Here is a 20,966-nt window from a genome sequence, read left to right as displayed (position 1 = left end):
TTGATCATAAATTCTGAATCCAAGACTCCTTGAAATTCAAAGGGGTTTAGATTAGAGATTCTTGTTTTGATCATATCTGATATTGTTAATTAATAATAGTAACTGTATTTCTAAATAGCACCAATCTACAACAGTATCCCAGAAATTTTACAATGAAACATATACAGTTTAACACACTAAAAACATTCAAGAGTAAAATAAAAACAGTTCAGATCCATCTGTGTATAAACACTCAATCTCTGCATAGTCATAAAGTCAACATGCTGGGCTGAACACTCTTGGGAGAAGAAAGCCCTTTTAAAATGTGTTTGAAAACCTAATTCTGTGGCACACCACAGCCTGCTCTCTAAGTATTTCTGATTTACCAAACACTGGCACCAGCAAAATGATGTAAAACAATAGTAAAGTCCTGGATGCCCAAGATTCTAGCTGTCCATTCCCTTAGGTTCCCAGAAGGAGTGATGATAGAGACCAGGATCTTTCTACTTCATCTTGGCTTATTACAGGCAGAGCTGATAGCACCACCTTAGTTAAGGTTGTCCAGCATTTTCCATTATAGAACCCTGTTTTCAGCTGCTAGCAACTTTGCCTAAATTTAAGGGGGAGGGATAGCTCAGTGGTTTGAGCATTGGCCTGCTAAACCCAGGGTTGAGAGTTCAATCCTTGAGGTGGCCACTTGGGAATCTGGGGCAAAATCAGTACTTGGTCCTGCTAGTGAAGGCAGGGGGCTGGACTTGATGACCTTGCAAGGTCCCTTCCAGTTCTAGGAGATATCCTATCCTATCTCCATTAACCATTTTGTCTGAAATTTTACATGCCAAGTATCTGCCTCAGGCTGAATTTGTTGTAGAAAATTTCAGCAAAAATGGTTCCATCGTTTCTGAAAACAAGGTTATAGAAAAAATATATTGTTTTGCCCATATCAAAAAGTCTTACAGACATTTAATCGGGAAGCTCTAGTCCCTCCCTACTTTGAAACAGAGACAAACACATTCTGACTCTATAGGTCAGTGGTTATGGCAGTTGCCTGGGGTGTGGAAAACCCAGGTTCTAAGTCCCTCTGAATCAGGCTATTGGTTATTTTGGAATCTCTCCTAGTTTTGACCAGAAATTCCATCCTAGACCCATGAAAACTTCCAGACAAAAGATTTGTCAAAACTGGTCCGTTTCCACAAAAAGTTTTGGTTTTGACAAATCTGCCCCCTTCTCATTCCCCACCCCCCAAAAGAAAAGAAAGAAAAAGGTGTTGAGAAATTCCTGACCAATTATACTTAGGTGCCAAAATACCTTTAAAAATCTGGCCTTTAGGTGCCTACGTCTCATTGAAAGTCATTTCTAAAACGGGACTTAGGCATTTTTGAAGATTTTACCCTACATCTTTAGCTGGTGCACATTGGTGTAGTTCCACTGAAACAAATAGCGCTATGCTGATTTATGCCCGCTCAGGAATTAGCCCATCACGATTTAAAAGTACTGAAATATTTACTTTTGACTAGAATACTTGCAAAACTGCTGAAACTAGAAAGAAAGGTGTGTACTACTCCTACAGAAAAGCATGGGGAAACCTTGTGTCGCTCAACAGTTACTTGTTTGGCAGCGATGGATACAGGAATTCAAAGCGCGATGAGTTAGGATTGTCTAAGCACAGGGCTGGGAGTCAAGAGTTCTGCTCCCACCTCTGACTCTGTGTCACCTTGATAAATCATCTCTTTCACCAGCATTAAATACATCTAAAGAAAAATGAGTCATGCAACAGCTACGTTAGCCGCAGTGTCTGCCGGCTGCTCACTTTACCTTGTAACTATAGTGTGCTGAATAGTTGACCCATTTCCTGACATCACTCTTGTCCTCTACAGAAATGGACCGAACAGTGGCTTTGGACGCCGAAGTGGTGGGCATGTCAAACTCCACGTTCACATAGCGGACAAAACTGGAAGGCACTTCCCGGTCAGAGCCAAGCTCCAGGTGGCAAAAAAAGCAGTGGGGATGGCCGGAAGCTGGGAAGAGAGAGAAAATTAAACTTAAAACTGTTGTGAAGATTAACAAGGGCAACACCTAGGAAGAAGCATCTTAAAACAGGGGTAAACAGAGAATCTGCCTGAGTAAGTTATGAAGTCATAATAGCTACAGTGCAGCTGGAGCTTCCAGAGATGACTAAAGTAAACAAGCTGCAGGGATGATAGTTGATCATTCTAGAGTGGCTTCAGTGAATGAGAATTCTGGGTATAAACCAGTCACCACAGGGATCAGGAAGGAATTCTCCAACCTATTTCCATGTACAGCACTGGTGTACTCTGGGCAGTTTTTTACTTCCTCTGACGCATCAGGTATTGGGCACAGCCAAAGGCAGGATCTTGCAGTACACAGTCCAATGATGTCTTTTATCTGAGGATCACATTGGCCTTTCAGCTAGATATTATAACCATTTTATAGATAGGAAAACAAAATAAAAAAAATTAAATGATTTCTTTAAGGTCACACAGCAAGTAAATGGCAAAGCTAGGAACAGAACCCAGGAATTCCAACTTCTAGTTCATTATTCCATCCCCGTACACAATACTCACTCCTTAAAAAGGGCAATGTAAGTGATAGTTTAAAATTGTAGTGATCTGTGAGCATTACATTTTGTTTTCTGTCCCCTCTGGCATGTTGGAAAGCAGTGTAGTCTAGTCATTAGAGCACAGGCTGACCAACAGGACATATAGGTTCTATTCCTGCCTGTCATCAACTCACTGTGAACTTGGGCAAGTCACTTAACCTCTTTATGCCTCAATTTTTCCATCTGCAAAAATGAGGATAGTATCTTTCAAAAGCACTTTGAGAACCTTGGCTGAAGGGTGTTAGATTGATCCTAAGCATGATTATTATTCTTACATTTGTCTAAGTAAAACAAATCCATGCATGACACAAGACTCTGGCCACCTGGTTGTGCATGGTGATGTTTAATTTCTAACCATCCATTTTGCAATCACTATGGGAGCATTTGCCTTTTATACAGGTGATCAAGATGCACACTGAGAAGCTAAAAAGGAATGCAGGAGATTGGGTTTGTGAAGTAAGAGTGGAAAGAAGCCTGAAAGCCCTCCACATGGAGCAGAATGGGAGTACCATACGTGATGGGCTTGCAGGATTAGGCCCTGGAAGACCAGCAGTTCAGACAACTACCCAAACAATGAGCACACCCAGAGTTTATTCCAAAATATCCAGCCCACTGAGCCTGCAAAGCAAGGCAGGGTATCTTCAATGATAGTACTAACTCTTAGCACTGACAGGGTGAAATTCACCCTTGTGCAGAGAGCTAGCACTAGACAATGCCTAAGCACCTCTGAGTCTCACTTCAGCCCTCAAAATAGAGCTTAAGTGGGATTTATAGGCCTTGTGCAAGTCCCTCTTCAGAGGGGTGAATTCCATCCACAGAGCATTTGGTATTTTCAAAGCACTGCACGAACACTACTCAGTCATGCACAAAGGCTTCCTAATGAAGTTTAAGTTAAATGCTGCTTCTGGTCAGACCAGAAATAACAACATTATTATTATTAATAAATAATAAACAACAATAATAATAAATATTTTATATTGCTTCAGTCAGGTTGGGGTCCCATTGTGCTAAGGACTGTATAAACATACAGTAAATACTGCACAAACAGGTTCTTCAGAATGCACTGGTGTTCCCATCTTCAGTTGGACGGGGGTGTGCATAGACGAAAAACAATGAAGAACAAGGGTGTTAACTGAACTTTTACAGACTTCAAATATGCCTTGACGGAAGTTTTGGGTCAAGGTTCAAGGATCCTTATGGGGTTCAAGGACCCAGAATGGCTTTGCTCTTCCATAATGGAAAAGCAACTGGAAGCAGGTTTCCAAGAAAACTTCAGTTGACTCCATCCTGAGCACAAGGTTTAAGGGTTGTGTCTTCTCCATGTATATTAAGTCAAGAGCCTATCAAAGGACATGCTTCAGGAGGAGGAGGAAAAGGTTTAATTTAAAAGGGCACAAAGAACCCCCCAAAATGTTAAAATAATATGGTACTCATTTGTTCCTTGTGTTGCAAAGAAAAGGAGAATATGACTTTATTTTTTCCAATAAATGGACTTAAAATAAATAATTTCAACACCGCTGAACATTAATTCTGGCTTTTCATCTTCAAAACATTTTGCAGACAATTTTTAAAAAGCATCTAAATGACTTAGGAGACTCTGGCTACATCTACGCTGCAGCTGAGAGGTGTGATTCCCAGATCGGTACGCTGTGCTTGTGTTAGTGTGCTAAAAACAGCAGTGTAGTTGTGGCAGCTTGGGTTAACTGCCTAAGTACCACCCTGTCCAAGATCCCAGGTATGTACTTGGACGGTGAGCCCGAGCTGCTGCTTGTGCCACCATGGCCACACTGCTACTTTTAGTGCACTAGTTTGAGCAGAGTAGTGCATATACATCTAGCTGAGAGGGGAACTACACCTCCCAGCTGCAGTGTAGATGTAGCCTATGGGCATGTCTACATTACACTCCACAGGTGTGATTGTAGCTAGTGTAGACATATCCAAACTAACTCTGATCCAGATAGATCACAGCTAGCTCAAGTAACAGTAGCAGTGAAGCTGTGGCAGCATGACCGGCTGCAAGAGATAGCCCTGCCTGCCTTGGACCCTGAGTACATACTCAAATCCTGGTGCTGCTGTGGCTTCACTGCTATTGTTAAGCTTTGACAAACTAGCTCAGGTATGCCTACAGTGGCTGCAAACATACCTCCCTACTGCAGTGTAGACACATACCCTAAGTACCATTTTCAAAAATAATATGTAAATACATTTAAAAATCTGGGCCTTTTGTCACTTACGAGGCTAAGTCCCACTGACTTTTGAAAACAGAACTTAGACGCTTTGAAAATTGTACCCATTATCTATATTTAATCCACAGACCACCACTGTGAGGTAAGGAAGTATTCCTGTTTGGGGTGGGGGGAACTGAAGCACAGAGAGGTTAAGGAACAAGCTGTGTCTGACTACAGCATGGATGCACAAGGGGAGGGGGAGACAAGGAATGTTTCCCAACATTGTATATGTTGTGGCTGGGTAAAATTACGGTCTCCCGTAAGCACAGAGACTGTATTCTCCTAAAACCTCTGTCAGCAGAAACACCCCAGAAAGGGAGATGAACGTGGATAGGAGGCAGCATTACATCCACACCTCCAAAGGCCAATGGAACTGTCTGGCCAGAGAGAGCAGAGAATGCTGAACCATCTGGAGGGATGGTAAATTTTCATGTGAATGGTAAATGGCACATCCCTGATAGAAAGACCACTCCCTGCCAACTTTGAAATCTCTGCTTCAAAGCATGGGGGTCACTAGAGCATTTCAGAGGAAGGATCTCAATAATTTTTTAACATAGGCTAAACAATGGATGAGTCCCTAGCCTCTTTCTCTGATTCCTCTCTGGCTGAAGTTAAAAGGAAAAAGAAAAAAAAAAAAAAAAAAGCCAGAGGAAGACACCTGGCATGTAAAAATTTAAGCCCAAACAGTTAAAGTTTGTCAAAACAGGGTCTCGTAATAGGAAATGTCAAGCAACCTAAATGATAGGTGGTGCAACTAGCCCCACCTATAATAAAAAAAACTCGGACACTGTGTAACATCATGAGAATGAAACTAAACATTGAACCTACTTGTCTGGCAACAGGACAAATAAGGAAGGTCTTTTAACTATCACAACAAACATAATGTTAATTTATTTGAACTAGTGTTTGATTGTTTATAGAATGCCACTGATGCACTTGAGAGAAAACAAACGTGGTCCCTGCTGTGAAAAACTTGCAATCTAAGGGCCTCTGCCAACTCCCACCAACCAAAGTCAATGGTAAAACTCCCACTGACTTCAAAGAGAGCAGGATCAGTCCCTAAATTAGCCTAAATTATGTTGGTTTACACATAACATGACCCCATGAGCTGTAGTCAGTTGAACTCTGCACAACTGAACTAAGCAATAAATCATGGGGGGAAGGTGTCATTTATTTTTAAACTATTTAATCAATTCTAGTAGTAATAATGAGTAACAGTACATGCAAATTTCACTGTGCATATCATTCAAACATTTACTGTTGGTGCCCACTCAAATGTCTAGCACTTATGTTATATAAGTGAAATGTCTGTGAATGCAAAAAAATACACAAAGTTATTATGACATACATGGAACCCATGCAGTCATTAATTGATCAGGGGTCACAAAATATAACTTCATTATACTTCTATTTCCCTGGCCACACCCAATCAGACTCCTCAACCTGAAAGACAGATAAAGTTTGTAGTAAAACCGAGAAGACATCAGACAGATTTATCCTCTTCTGAGTTTCCTGCCTCCCTGAGGCACAAACACCTCAGTCTCACTTTCAATAACTCACTCCTCACAATAAAGTCCATATTGAAAATTATTTGTGTTTCAGAAATGGGCTTGAGCTGCCATGTTTGGAAGGGACCTGGTTCTAAATTGTCCCCAAAGTTCAGAAGTGGTGAGATCTAGGGTTTTAATTTGGCCCACTTTACAGGTTGGGCCAGCCAGCATGCTTGGGACTGGATCCATAGCCAAACTGCTCCACAGTTCAGGATATCTAGATCCAAGATTCTGGTTTGGGTCACACCTCTGCTTTGTTTGTACAGCTTTTTCCCATGATCATGAAGCCTCTGTATGGATATTTTCTTAACACTCTTTTGTTCCACTGTCTAGAGCAGGGGTAGGCAACCTATGGCACGCGTGCCAAAAGTGGCACGCAAGCTGATTTTCAGTGGCACTCACACTGCCCGGGTCCTGGCCACCAGTCCGGGGGGGGCTCTGCATTTTAATTTAATTTTAAATGAAGCTTCTTACACATTTTAAAAACCTTATTTACTTTACATACAATAATAGTTTAGTTATATATTATAGACTTATAGAAAGAGATTTTCTAAAAACATTAAAATGTATTACTGGCACACAAAATCTTAAATTAGAGTGAATAAATGAAGACTTGGCACACCACTTCTGAAAGGTTGCCAACCCCTGGTCTAGAGGGTAAAAACAGATTAGTTCTCTTGTACTGAATCACATCCAGTTGTGACTGAGGCTCTGCGGGCCTATAAACAGGCCTCCTTTATCAGCCAGTGTCAACAAGTTCATTGTGAATCAGAGAAGAGCAACAGAGTTTACCAAGCTGTTCTGTGAAGAAGCTCAGCAATATACTCTGTAGAATCCTGCCATTAGTTACCTCCAAGAGAAAAACACATGGCTAAATACATGGATCGTTTGATTCAGTCATATGCTTTTGAATTTGTAGCCACAAGCAAATGGCCCAGATGCTTTCGCAGATGACCTTGGTGGCAGATTATAAAGCTGAAGAGCATAGGGCCTGTTCATATCAGGAACCACAAAGACAAGAAGTTGGGATAAGGCAGTGAAGCTACAGGAATAATTCCTAGAGACTGGTGCTTGGATTTTATGATCTGCAAGTGAACACTGGGTTAAAATGGTTTAGGACTTGGTTACCTAAGCCACCCACCACTCTCCCCCTCCAATACCACCTTCAGTGGCAGTCAGTAAGGATAGGCAACTAAATCCCCCTTGATTTAAACTGGCGGGGGCTGCTGCACAGTATTTTCCATGGGGGTCCTTGAAAGTGGAATTGCCCTCCCTTTTTGGTCTACCAGAGCCTGGATTTGTCAACATTCAGGGCATGCAGCAAAGCCCACCTTTTGATAAGGGCTGAAGTTTGTGGGTGGCTAGATGGGTGGGTCTCTATTATTATATTTTGGGTGACTGTTGTGGGTGGCTTCAATCAGGCAGCTGTGTATTTTTTAAAAATTTGTTGTATTTTCCGAGCATCTAGAGTAGGGGTTGGCAACCTTTCAGAAGTGGTGTGCCAAGTCTTCATTTATTCACTCTAATTTAAGGTTTTGCGTGCCAGTAATACATTTAAATGTTTTTAGAAGGTCTCTTTCTATAAGTCTATAATATATAACTAAACTATTGTTGTATGTAAAGTAAATAAGGTTTTTAAAATGTTTAAGAAGCTTCATTTAAAATTAAATTAAAATGCAGAGCTCCCTGGACCAGTGTCCAGGATCCGGGCAGTGTAAGTGCCACTGAAAATCAGCTTGCGCACCGCCTTTGGCATGGGTGCCATAGGATGCCTACCCCTGATCTAGAGCCATGGGATAAGTGCTGTCAAGAAATATACACCCCTACCCTGATATAACGCTGTCCTCGGGAGCCAAAAAATCTTACTGCGTTATATCGAACTTGCTTTGATCCGCCGGAGTGCGCAGTCCCGCCCCCCCGGAGCGCCGCTTTACCGCATTATATCCGAATTCGTGTTATATCGGGTCACGTTATATCGGGGTAGAGGTGTACCTCCACCAATACTTTAGGATTCCCGCCCACACCACCTCCCATAGATACAGTGGCCATGTCATAATGCTTGCTCCCCTTTCCTTTCCTTCAAATCACAATGTGACCTGACAGGAGGGGTTGTTTGCAGTCAGGGCACTCCTCCTCCTCCCAGGTGTATCAGACAGTCAGTTAGCACCCATGTGTCACTACTGCTCAGTACTGTGTGGGAAGACGCCCCAACAGCAGGGACTGCATTTCAGTTTCATCCTCCCCTGCTGGGAGGCAGATGTAAGGTTACAGACAGAGACAAAGACAAAGAACTGGAGACTTGGGTTAACATTTCACATAAGGTGAAAGTGGGTAAGGGAGCATCACTAATGGTTTGAGCAAGCAAAAGAGTCAAGAATTCTGGAATCTGTGAGCATTCTGCTAATGACATGCTGTGTGAATTTAGACAAGTCACTTAAGGTTATGTCTATACTTTGAGCTGGAGGTGTAAATTCCAGCTCAGGGACACATTACTGGGCTAATGACTGAGCTAGTGCACTAAAAATAGAGCATAGTTGTGGTGGTGTGAGGGATAGCAACCCTGAGTACTTGCCTAACAACTTGGATGTTTATGTACTTGGGGCAGCTAGCCCCTCCCGCTGCCAGGGCTACACTCTATTTTTAGCATGCTAGCTTGATCAGAGCTAGCAGGAGTATGTCAACTTGAGCTGGAAATTGCACCTTCCATCTTGAAGCGCAGACGTATGCTTAATTTCTGTGGGCTTCAGTTTTCCCCCCTGTAACGTCTGTAAAGCACACTGAGATCCTCACATGGACGGTACCAGAGAAGAAGAATTGTCACTGAACTTCATCCCCTGACCTGAAGGGTCATGCAGGCAGCACAGTGGGATTTTCCTAGCAAGCACATAATTATTTGTGTTTAGGGTCAGGCTGATAGTATGGCTTTTTCCAGGGATGCTGCTATTGACATGAGATTAGTCTTTCATCCTGATGTTTCTTTTTATTCCCCCTACTCTTAGCTTCTAGTCTCTCCTCCAAAGTAAACTCTCCAAGCCTCATTTGTTGTTAGAGTGATGTCTCTCCAGGTTTGTACTCTGTGATGGATTCCTTATTGAGCTAAAAAGTGATCCAAAAGGTGAGAAGCACCTGGTTCAATGCTTTCCTTCCTTCCTGCCAAATGAGAACAGATGTTCTCAGAAAGGACCAAGTCTGGAGCATCATGGATCTCCCCTTTAGGGAAAAAGTACATGCAGGAACCTGACCAGTGAGGCAGCTACAGGAACAAGTCAGTGTTTTAAACAGTGTTTATGCAAAGAATTGCATTAGCCAAGGGCATGGGAACCAGAAAGGGTAATTCTCTATAAACAGAAAATAAACTATATGGTCAAATTTCACTGCCCAAGCTGGGTGAAGGGCAGAAAGTGAACAAATGGTAATAGTGGTAAAAAGTAAATTAGATTTTGCAGATTACGTGAATGTTAATAATTAAAGGTATAACTATAAAAATACAGGCAGAACAGGTTTTTTAAGTTATATGATTTACCTTGATAACGTCCCTTTAAATGTTAAATCAGGTCTTAGTCCCTGTCCACACTAGTTGAAAGATGTAGCCACAAGTTGTTGCATGGCATACTTTTAGCTTGTAATGTATACACAGTGCCCTATGTCCACACACAACTGCCATACCTGATATGTGTATGAGCTCTGGTTGCAACACATGCAATGAGATCTTTGTCTCAGGTCTTGATGAACCAGTGCAATTTACAACATTGTGGATAGGAAGTCACAAGGGCTGGAGCTACAGTGATTCAGCTGGTCCCTCTGATATTACACAATACAGTGCCTTACATTTGGAAGTTACCCAAAAAGTACCTGTTCTCAGAAACAGTGTAGTGCATTATGGGAAAGCTTAGGCAAGAGTCCCAGAATGCACCGACAAAACCATGGTTGGAAGGCATATTTGCATGTGGCTACACCAAAATGGTTTTGTCAAAAACAGTGTTTCTTTGTGAGACACATTAAACCACTGTTAGGATGAGTAAGACAACCAGCCATTTCATGCAACTGATGCCCCTTTGAACCTTCCAAAAGGACAATGGTTTATCCACTGTACCATGTAACGCCAATGTCCCCCAGCCCCCAAAATATACCTTTCCTTTAAGTTTATCCACTCAGACACAGTACTCTCTACTCACCTGAGTTTTTGTCAGGCAGTCGGTTTATCCTCCATACAATGGAATTAAAGGCATGCTCATATTTGGCAGTTCCCAAAGTTACTCTCATTACCGGCTCAGAACCAGACACGCTGGTTGATCCAAAACTGGCACCCTTGTTCACCTTGGCTTTCAAAGACTTTTCTCCCAGGACACTTTCTCTGCGGAAGTTTTTCACCCATTCATTTGGCACTGGGTAGCGGACCATCACATTTTCACAGGGGACCTGAGTTAGAGGGTCACGGTTGGAGGAGAACCCAGTGGACATCATCAGCCAGCTCTGGACCTCTACTTCAGCACCTTTGACAGTGGCTGCTGTTCTCAGAGTGAAAGGCAAAGTCTTCTCAGCAAACACAGTCCTGAACCGCATCAGCTCGAATCGGCAGGCATCCAAGGGATTAAACTGGATAACGTGGGAGCTGTTAAACATTTCCTCGTCCACACATGAATGAAACTGGCAGTTATACAACTTAATCCACTTAGTGGTAGTGGTGGGCATAATATCCTGCCGTGCAACGATTTCATTCCCTTTTATAAGGATGTCATTAAGGCCCAGTCTGCATTCTGAAAGGCCAGAAAGGAAGCTGAGAACATGTATATGTGTCAGCACGCTATGCTGGAGAATCCTATTGTCTCCTTTGGCCAAGATGCCATGAAACTCATCCTTGACATCAACAGTGATTTCTTCCTCTTGATAGTTTAATCCTACTGTGCTCAGAGCTGCTGATGAGGCTGGCAAGTCCATTAGTATATCCTGAACTGCGCTGATAAAACTAAGGAAGTCTTCATAATCAGTAGTGCCTAGCTTTATCACTTGTTCCCTTTCTGCTGCGTGGCTGATTGCTGGTTTAGGCTGATACTTCTTTTTCTCCTTGTAGATGGTGCGGTCTATACGCACGCTGTGTATCCTTCCATTCTCATCATAGTTTTGGAGCTTGGGCTCTGAAATCTCATGACTGATCTCAAGTTTGAATTCCTTGAAGGGCTTCTCCAGTCCCTTCTCATAAAAAAGCTGTAGATACCCACTCGCAGTCAGCTTGACGTAGATTGGCCCCCAATGCCTAGATGACATGATGTTTTTTTTCTCTGGTATCCTGAGCATCATTGGCCAGCCATCCTTGGGCTGAGATGGGGCCAAGTTCAACAATGTGCCATCCACTTCAAATGGCATCAGGGGGTCATCATCAGGTAGAGTTGTGCTGCTCAGGTGATCTGGATCCCCAATCTGGAGCTGCTTGAGCTGCTCGACAGCATCTGTGTGGGTTAAGTTTTTGCTTGACTCATCAAAGCTGATGGTGTCAGGTTCTTGGTAGAGGATAATAAGGGAGTCTCTTTGGCTTTGGCCTGGAGCGCTGGAGAGAGAGGAGCTGTGGGAACGCCTATCTCGTTCCTCTAAGAATGAGCTGAACGGGTTGATGGGTGAGGGTTGGACATCCCTCAGAGACTCATCTAGGAAGGGATTAGTAGCACTCCAGGGGGGTGTTCCAACAGAAGGCAACCTACTTAAGGAGGAAAGATCTAGCTTTTGAACTTTAGTGAGGTCCACCAATGTGCTCTTGGGGCGCTCCCTCTTCTTAAAGGATGCAGCAAGATTACAGTTCACATCTGCAGTCTGCGTTGCTATTGGCGGGGTGTCTGGTTTCAAGGGAGAAAGGTTCTGGAGGGAAGCAGAGCTGACTTCATTGTCATCGAAAGTCACCCAGCTGGGGAAACGAGCTGTGGTTGGGGTTGGAGAGTGCCCATTCATGGGGGTGCTGTTCAGCTGCCAGTTGACAGCCTCCATATCTACCTCTTCATCTTCCTGGAAAGACGAGGAATTGTCTTTAAAGAGAGAGAAAGAGAGAAAATGGAAATTTCAGTCCATTAGTCTGAAGCCAACTAGTTCTTTTCTCTAAAGGAGAAACTTTGTGGGCACCGTAGTTTGCATGTACAAAATGGGCTAATTCGCATGCTGTGCAAGGGAACTGGTCAAACAACTTGGCTGAAAGACCAAAGAGTCTGATAAGAGTTACCGAGGGACCCGGTGTCAGTCACCTCCAAAGGGACAGAGAGACAAAGGTAGAAAGAAGCAGCAGGAGACAAATGAAGAAAATAGGAATGATAGCAGGGATTGTACCTTCCTCCTCTCTCCCAAACAAAACAAAACCTAAAAGGAGAAAACAAACACCTACCATATTGCAGTCATTTTTTCTGTCATTTTTTTTCTTTGTAGCTTTCTTCTTTACTCCCTCTCTCTCCTTTCATTCCTTCTCTCTCCTTTTTCCTCTTTTGTTCCTTCTCTTCCTCATTTCTCTCTTGTTCCTTCTCTTTCTGTTCTTTCCCTTCTGCTCCCTCTCCCCCATGTGCTTTTAGGTTGTTGAATCCAATGGGAAGAGGGAGTAAAAGTGGTGGAAGGTCTTTTTTCTGCCACTCCCACTCCATCTCCATGTGCTTCGGCTGCTCTATTGCTGTTAGCATTAAAGCACATGGGGAAAGAGCATAAGCACTGGAAAAGGTGCCTGAATGACATTCATTGCACAGGAGACATTCAACAAGGCTGTTTACTTGGCCTGCCCTGTGGAGAATTATCAATCAGCCCTAAGATGTCTGTGAAGTGCTTCTCAGGGAAGCTATGAACTAATGATGTAGGAATGGTTAAAGAAAGGCATAATTTAGGCCTGTATTGTGCAATCTTTCCCCACATTCTCTTAGTCTGACACACCATTCTTGGCCTGTAACAGCTTCTATTTTTCTAGACCTGAGCTCCCCATACACAGCTCTGTCAATGCACTTCAGTCCTGACCTGCACTACCCCCTGCTATTCCAGTCCTGGATGTTTCCCAAATAGATGCTCCCAGTGGTGGTGCACTGTGTGGTGGTGTTTATATAAAGAAGATACACAACTGGGAAGGTTCTGAGAGCAGAAGCATTTAATCTCCATTGGGTTGGAGAGCAGGATCACAGAAGCTGCTCCCAAAGATAGGCATCCTGTCTGGAATTATAATCTGCTGCTGCACCATACTTAACATACAGAAATGTCAACATCCTTACCTCTTAAATTTGCATCAAAATGCAGATTATGTACTTTGCAAAACTCATTGCTCTGAAGTGCAAGAAAAGAGACTGTAAAAACCACACTTAGGTGCTGCCTATGTTTGCACTCTGGGCAACTTCTGTGTCACATCTGCTTACTGCACAGACAAAAGCAAGCATTTAAAGTGCTGTCATCCCCTTGAAAGAGAGAGCTTGATTCCCATCTGCCTCACCCATATCAGCAAAATCTGAGAGCTAAATTTAGATTCCAACTGTTGACCTTGGTTTTAGTTCTGGCTGTGTGACTATGTGACCCTGGGTCACTTCACATTTCTGGGCCTCCCTTACGCCATCGGTACAAAGGGATAATGACACTTACCCAACCTTGTAAAATAAAATACCTTGAGATCTACATATGGAGCATTATCATCATGATCACTGGTGATTGTGTATGAAGAAGAAAGAATCCAACTAGCTTTTCAGATCCCAGTTTAATAATAAAATAATAATAATAATAATAATGATACAATGTTTTTCTTCCGTATATCTTGAAGTGCTTTATAAAAGAAAGAGTCACTATCTCAGTTTATCAGGAGATTTCCTCCTCACCCTGCACATTCAACCAGGTCTTATTCTTAGCTTTGCCCATAAGATGGAACTCTTATACAAATCCTAACCACAGTTCCTGCTCCTGGGAGGGGTGGCAGATCCTGGATGCTCCCTCAATAAGCTTCCTCCCCAGGTCTATACATGGATTTTGGGAGAAAGAGTGACTTTCACTTCCACACCCTTCCCCCAAACCAGCTCCAAAGCATTTTTTTTTAAATTACCAAGTACAAAACTGACCTCTGTGGGAACTGGCCTTCTGCTCTCTAGTCCCCAGTCCCACACTGCTAAACCTCTTTATAAGTAGCTTCTCTCCTCAGTGGCCAGCCAGCAAGCATATAGCTGCTTGGAGAAAGAGCAAGGGGAGTATAAAGATGTAGTGAAGAGGCTTACAATTTTCCAGTAATCTTGGACATAGAATTTCTTGCTTCTTTTATGACTGGTGACATTTACAGTCAAACAGGGTCTTTGTTTCTTATGAGCTCACCTGGTCCTGAGACTTATTTCCCATCTAAGGTCATAATCCATCATTTGTGGTATCACAGCCTTGCAGAATCCAACTGTGATGCCACAGAGGATTAGGACTTCAGGTGGGTGGCGAGTGGCAGATGAACAGAGATCCTGATTTCATATGAAAGAAATACAGGCAGCACTCCCACTAAAAAGAACATCTGTCAGAGTTTTCCCACAGGGTATAAGCAGGACTTTTTAAAAACAAAGCTGCTTTTGTGATACAGGAGCCTAAAAATGCAGCTAAAATTATTTAAAAAAAATGGTAGTTGTATAACTTTAAGTGACTTGATTATTTTATTTTAGGAGGAAACCAGAGCAAATTAGTATTTGATTCCGGTCCTCTGTAAAGAGATCACATCATGGAGCTGGGAGGCAATAGGCCGTCTTTATCCTACTCTGAAATCAAATTAAATACAGTGTTCAGTTGCTAAACTGGAGGGAGTTCAGAGAAGAAGAATAAATATTGTTTAAGGGCTGGAAGAATTACACTGATGAGGAGAGCTAAACAGGCGTAGCTTGGCTAATAAGGACTAAAGGGTTGGGGAATATTATCACTGTCTACAAATATTTGAAGAATGTAAACATGGGCCAGGGAGAGAAATTATTTAGCTTGGGCTCTATGGTTATAACTAAGTGGAGGGGGATAATATTAAGAAAAAGATAAGGTAGGATAAATATCAGGAAAAGCTTTCTGAGAACTGGATGTGCTAGCCTGTAGAATAGACTCCCAAGGGAAGTGGTGTGGAAGCTCCAATACACGGGCCATTTACAATTACAGCCTGAGAACCTCCCCACTGCGGCCCGTGAAGGAGAGACGCAGACGCTGCCCCCCGCAGCTCCTGTTGGCTGGGGGAGAGGGATAGAGATACATCACTAGTCACAGGGCAGAGTCAGCCATGGAGGCAGCATCATTAGTTGCCAGGCAGAGTCAGCCTTGGCAGTAGTGTCACTTTTTTCCACAATGAATATAAACAAGTCAAAATACCGAACACAACTATCTGATGCACACCTTTCTGCAATCCTGAAGGTTTCAACTGCTCAGTCACTGAGGCCAAACATCCACAAACTGACAGAACTGAAGCTTTGCCAGGTGTCTGGCAAACACTAAAAACTCTCTGGCAAGCGAAGAATTGTATAAAGTTGTATGACAGTTTTAGTATTTCTAAGAAATTCAAAATAAAAAAATACAATATAAATGTTTTCTTTTCTGAACACTATCTTCAGTGATATTATTGGCCCGCTGGGAGGATTTGAGGTCTGGCACTGGCCTAAGGTAAATTGAGTTTGAGACCCCTGAACTAGAGTCACTTGATCAGGGGTCGGCAACCTTTCAGAATTGGTGTGCCAAGTCTTCATTTATTGATTCTAATTTAAGGTTTCGCGTGCCAGTAATACATTTTAATGTTTTTAGAAGGTCTCTTTCTATAAGTCTATAATATATAACTAAACTATTATTGTATGTAAAGTAAATAAGGTTTTTAAAATGTTTAAGAAGCTTCATTTAAAATTAAATTAAAATGCAGAGACCCCCTGGACCGGTGGCCAGGACCCGGGCAATGTGAGTGAGACTGAAAATCAGCTTGCCTACCCCTGCACTAGACCAATATATTGTGGGGTTGTCTCCATTTCTAATTTAGATGAATTTATGAATCAGTGTGACCATTTTTTTAAAACACGAAGGGAATTTTTTCATTCCAAGTTACAAAACATCAGCATTTCTAAATTGAAAGTGAGAGAGACCCTTCAATACAGTGACACTTTGAGAGGTGTGGCTAAAAGAGTATCCTATTCGCTGAACAGATAAGAGCAGCACTTTACCATCCTGCAGGAATAGCTGGATTTGATTTAAGCACATTAATATTTCCACTGCACAAAATGTATCAAGACTTGCTGACAGAGAGCAGAAGACCTGACAGAGAATGAATCCAAAATGAAAAGTGTTAGTTCTGCACTAAAGATAATAAAAAGCAGTCAAAATAAAGCAATCAAGCCCCTTTGTCTCTCTTGCTTAATGTGCTTTGTTTCTGGAAAGCAAATGACTTTTATAGGTATACCGTTAGCCAAAATTAAAATGTCTTTTAACTGCTTGAATTCCCTTGCCAGAAGGCATCATGCCATAGCTCCAGCCCAGTTGCCAAATATTGCCAGATATATCCAGGTAGAACATCCTTGCCATGCCACTAAAAATCTGGGCAGTCTAGGGGAAAGTCTCTACTGTGCTATTAAATGTCCAGGTAGAGGGCTCTTGCTGTATTGCTGCACCTTCCATGAGTTTCTTACTATTGCACTGACTCTACAAGGTCAGCAAATAGCAACAGCAAAAGGCTTCACATTTCAGCATAAAATAAGAATGGTAATAAAAAATAAAACAGATGGCAAATGGAACATCTTGTTGTGTCCCCCAAGCCTCTTATAATTCACTATATGGGAATGGAGTCATTGATTTGCTTTATTGCTTCATTTAATTTTTCTCTATTTAATTTTTTTTTTGGTCTGAACTCTCTTTTAGAGTATCATGTTACCTCCACCTGGGAAAAATAGCTGCCAGGCAGCTGCCTGAGGAACTGATGCCTTGTAAACTCTTCACAGATTTGGTAGTATTAGTGTCACATAGGTAGGAAGAAGCTCTTGAAGGCATTAAATCCTTTGAAATGAAGAGAGCTCTGAATAGAATTATTGCTCTGGAAAATGGACTCAATGTAAAAGCGTGGATTTTCATTGCATATAATAAACAACTTAAGTGCCAGTACCATACACAAAGGAACTATAAACTGCTTTGGAAAACCTGGATGGCAATATATGCTTCTCATGAATGCCTTGAACACTGGTGCTGGGTTTGGAGATCACTTAGGCTTAGTCTACAGTAGAAAAGGTTTCCCGGTATTATGCCAGTTCCTCAAGCAAAATAAGCTACACTGAGAAAAGCACTTTTTTTTTTTTTTTTGCTGCTATAACTATGCCTACTTTAGGGCTTTTGTCAGTATAGAAATGTTGTAAAACAAACAAAAAAAATCACACGCTTAACTGACGTTATTACATTGAGAAAAAAATCCAGTGTAGATCTGGCCTTAGTGAATCAACCCAGTACTGAGGAAGCCATTTACAAAGGTGATATTGCTTATAGGTAAATAAAAGCTGACAGGAAAAGAAAAAGGCACAGATAAAGAGGAGCTGGGTGAAATCTAGCATTAGATTGTTGGGCATTTGTTTGAGTTTGGCCTAAGAAGATACGAATTACCATATTTGGGTCAGACTGACAGTGGCCAGTATCAGAGCTTCAGTGAGAGTGTACAGAACAGGGCAGACGGAATGAGCCACGCCTGTCTTCCCCTTCCAGCTTCTGGCAGTGAAGAGGTTTAGGGTCGCTCTGAGCATGGGACTGACATCCCTGACCATCGTGGCTAATAGCTATTGATGGACTCCATGAACTTATCTAGCTCCAATAGCTCCATGAACTTATCTAGTTCTTTTTTGAATCCTGTTACACTTTTGGCAATCACATCTCATAGTAATGAGTTCCAAAGGTTAATTGGGTATTGTGTGGAAAAAGTGATTCCTCTTGTTTGTATTAAACCTGCTGCCTATTCATTTCATTGGGTGACCCCTGGTTTTTGTATTGTGGAAAAGGGTACACAACAATTCTCAATTCATTTTTTTCCACACTATTCATGATTTTATAGACATCTATCATTCATATCCCTCCTTAATCGTCTCTTTTCTAAGCAGAAGAGTCCTAATCTTCTTTAGTCTCTCCTTGTATGGAATTTGTTCCATATCAATGATCATCTTTGTTGCCCTTCTCTGAACCTTTTCCAGTTCCACTATATCATTTTTGAGATGGGGCAACCAGAAGTGGACACAGTATTAAAGGCGTGGATGCACCATGGATTTATATAGTGGCATTATGATATTTTCTGGCAGGGATTATCTTTTCATGTGCTGCATGTGGAGTCTATAGATGGTTATTTCCCTGGGTATCCTTTTTGAGATCAAAGTCCCATGTACTAAGATGATCAGTGAGCATGCTCGGCTATTCACTCCAGTAGGTGATCTGGAAGTTCTGTAAACTTCCAAATGGAGGCAACACAGATTAGTGCCAGAAGTGCCCAACCTGTGTGCTGCAAGCAATTTTGTACAGAAGACCCAACCCCCTGAGGAGCAGCGCTCCCTCTATGTTCATTGACATCACTGGTCAAGGTGCCAACAAAGTCAGCAAAAGCTACAACCCACCCTTCAGAGTCCTGTGGGTTTTTTATAAGTTCATGGAAAGCTACTGTGCGGTTGACAGTCCTGTTTCAGTAGTCTTTTAACTCAATGTTATTTAAAAACAAGGCAACCTTGAAAAGTCTCAGTATATGTTATGCCTTTACAGTTTTGAAACAAATCATTTCTTAAACAGTCTAGGAACACGTCAACACAAATCTAGTTCCCAAAACAAAATTTGAACCAGGTTTCCTGCATGGATTGGTTAAGTGGTTTTAAGCCATTCCCCAAAACTCCTGGGTGATAATCAATAGGCCTTAAATCTCTTAGTTTCTCTCTTAGAAGTAGGTGAGGTCAGCATTGTCCCAACAGGAGAGCCACGGAGCAGCAGCAGGTCTGTGCTGTGATGGCTATTGTAGCTCTGGAGTTGGAGCAGGCCTAGTTCTTCTACTCTGGGTAAATGATTGGCGGGGCGTCTCGGCAGCATCTGAAATGCTGTCTCTCCCCCCATGCCCTGTCCTGTATAGTGGAACCACACCAGTTCTGGTGCTTCAGGGAACTTCTAAGCCACGTAAGGGTTGAGGCAGAATTGCCCCTTATAAAATAGTCATGTGGATACAGGATTTGCTATTCTTGGGGGTTTAGGGCTGCTGCAATCTAGCAATGGGATGTTGACCCAAAGTTTAATTGTATTTGGTCTCCAGTTTAGAGTCTACTGTGCTGGGTGATGTCTTACATTTAAAATTAAATGAAGCAAACCTCGAGGAAGTTAGTGCTCAATTTACTGAATGCAAATGAAATTAATCTGTTATGAAATTCACCTGTATTTGAAACAGGGCTGATGTTAATCTGGAAAAGCCATTTAGGCAATTTTACTTCTATCGAGAATCGTCATGATTAATTCACATTAATCCACATATTGGATCCATACTTAAGTAGTCATTAGCCCACTGCAGGGAATGGACTCTTCAGTACTTCAGATTAAGATTGCTGCAGGTTTGGTATGAAATTCCACTGTGCTTAACCAGGCCACTAATGTAGGTGCCTAAATTTGGGCACCCAAGTTAGAACAATTTAGTTTCAGGTCTAGGAAAGGTATTCCGAGTGTCACAGCTACAGACCTGAAGAAGAGCTCCGTGTGGCTCAAAAGCTTGTCGCTCTCACCAACAGAAGTTGGTCCAATGAAAGATATTACCTCACCTACCTTCTCTCTCTTACCTATGGGATAGGCAGCCAGAACATTTATAGAAATAATAATGTAGTATATGTCTAAAATAATCTTCCTGATGTGGAATGTTCTTCATATTGCAGAGGGACTCAGGTTCAGATGGAAGTCACTTTGACTCAGTCATGCAAGGCATAGAGCTACTTTTGTTCTTTTTCTCTGTCTGCTCAGATGTTCAGGTATAATGGGTGTCAAAGCCTATAGAATGCAGGCCATGGTGTTTGTTTGATTTTCCCAACATACTCTAGCCCAGTGGTCCCCAACCTTTTTCGTCTGGCGGGCGCCAGACGACAAGCCACGGAAGACTGTGGCGGCGGACAAGCATCTGCCAAAATGCCACCGACAAGCGGCAACATCAATAGGCGTCACTGTTGAAATGTTGCCGCCGAGCTGCGGCAGCCAGAGGCGTCGCCACAGAAATGCCACTGAAAATCGGTGGCATTTCTGCGGCAACGCCTCTGGATGACGCTGCTCGGCGGCAGCATTTTGGCGGATGCTTGTCCGCTGGCCAGTACGCGGACGCACTTAGACGCCCCGGCGGGCACCGCATTGGTGACCCCTGCTCTAGCCAGTCCCAAATTTGGTCTTGATCTTCTTACCTAACATAGTGTCTGCTAGTTTCTGCTACCAGAAAAGAGAAGGGAAGTGCTTCCCAACAACTAGACCTTATCTCTGATTCAGAATTACAGCTTGACCTTATCTTCAATAGACCAACATCAGACTGCCCTAGGGAGTTGTCACAGCTGCAGGCCTGAAACAACATTACAACCAACCAACCAACCACCCACATATGATAGTAACAGAGATTCTTTCCTTGTCCTCCTCTTCTTCCTTTCT

The 20,966-nt window shown here is 42.4% G+C and overlaps 1 protein-coding gene across 2 annotated transcripts in view; it reads right to left on the bottom strand.

Moving 5' to 3' along the window:
- The window catches only part of STON2 (stonin 2), a 115,997-nt gene that overhangs the window by 15,688 nt on the left and 79,343 nt on the right, over positions 1-20,966 (bottom strand). For both annotated transcript variants that reach the window (XR_004645457.1, XM_034768164.1), the window contains exons 5-6: positions 10,553-12,391; positions 1,795-1,997 (exon numbers count right to left, since the gene is read on the bottom strand). Coding sequence is in view for 1 of the 2 variants with exons in the window: in XM_034768164.1 (XP_034624055.1) it covers positions 1,795-1,997; positions 10,553-12,391 (2,042 nt within the window). In the remaining variant the exon portion in view is untranslated. The remainder of the gene's footprint in view (positions 1-1,794; positions 1,998-10,552; positions 12,392-20,966) is intronic.

This window comes from Trachemys scripta, chromosome 4, assembly GCF_013100865.1.
Source record: "Trachemys scripta elegans isolate TJP31775 chromosome 4, CAS_Tse_1.0, whole genome shotgun sequence".
Lineage (NCBI taxonomy): Eukaryota > Metazoa > Chordata > Testudines > Emydidae > Trachemys > Trachemys scripta.
The sequence above is the reverse complement of the archived record's forward strand: the minus strand, read 5'-3'. Positions and strand labels throughout refer to the sequence as shown.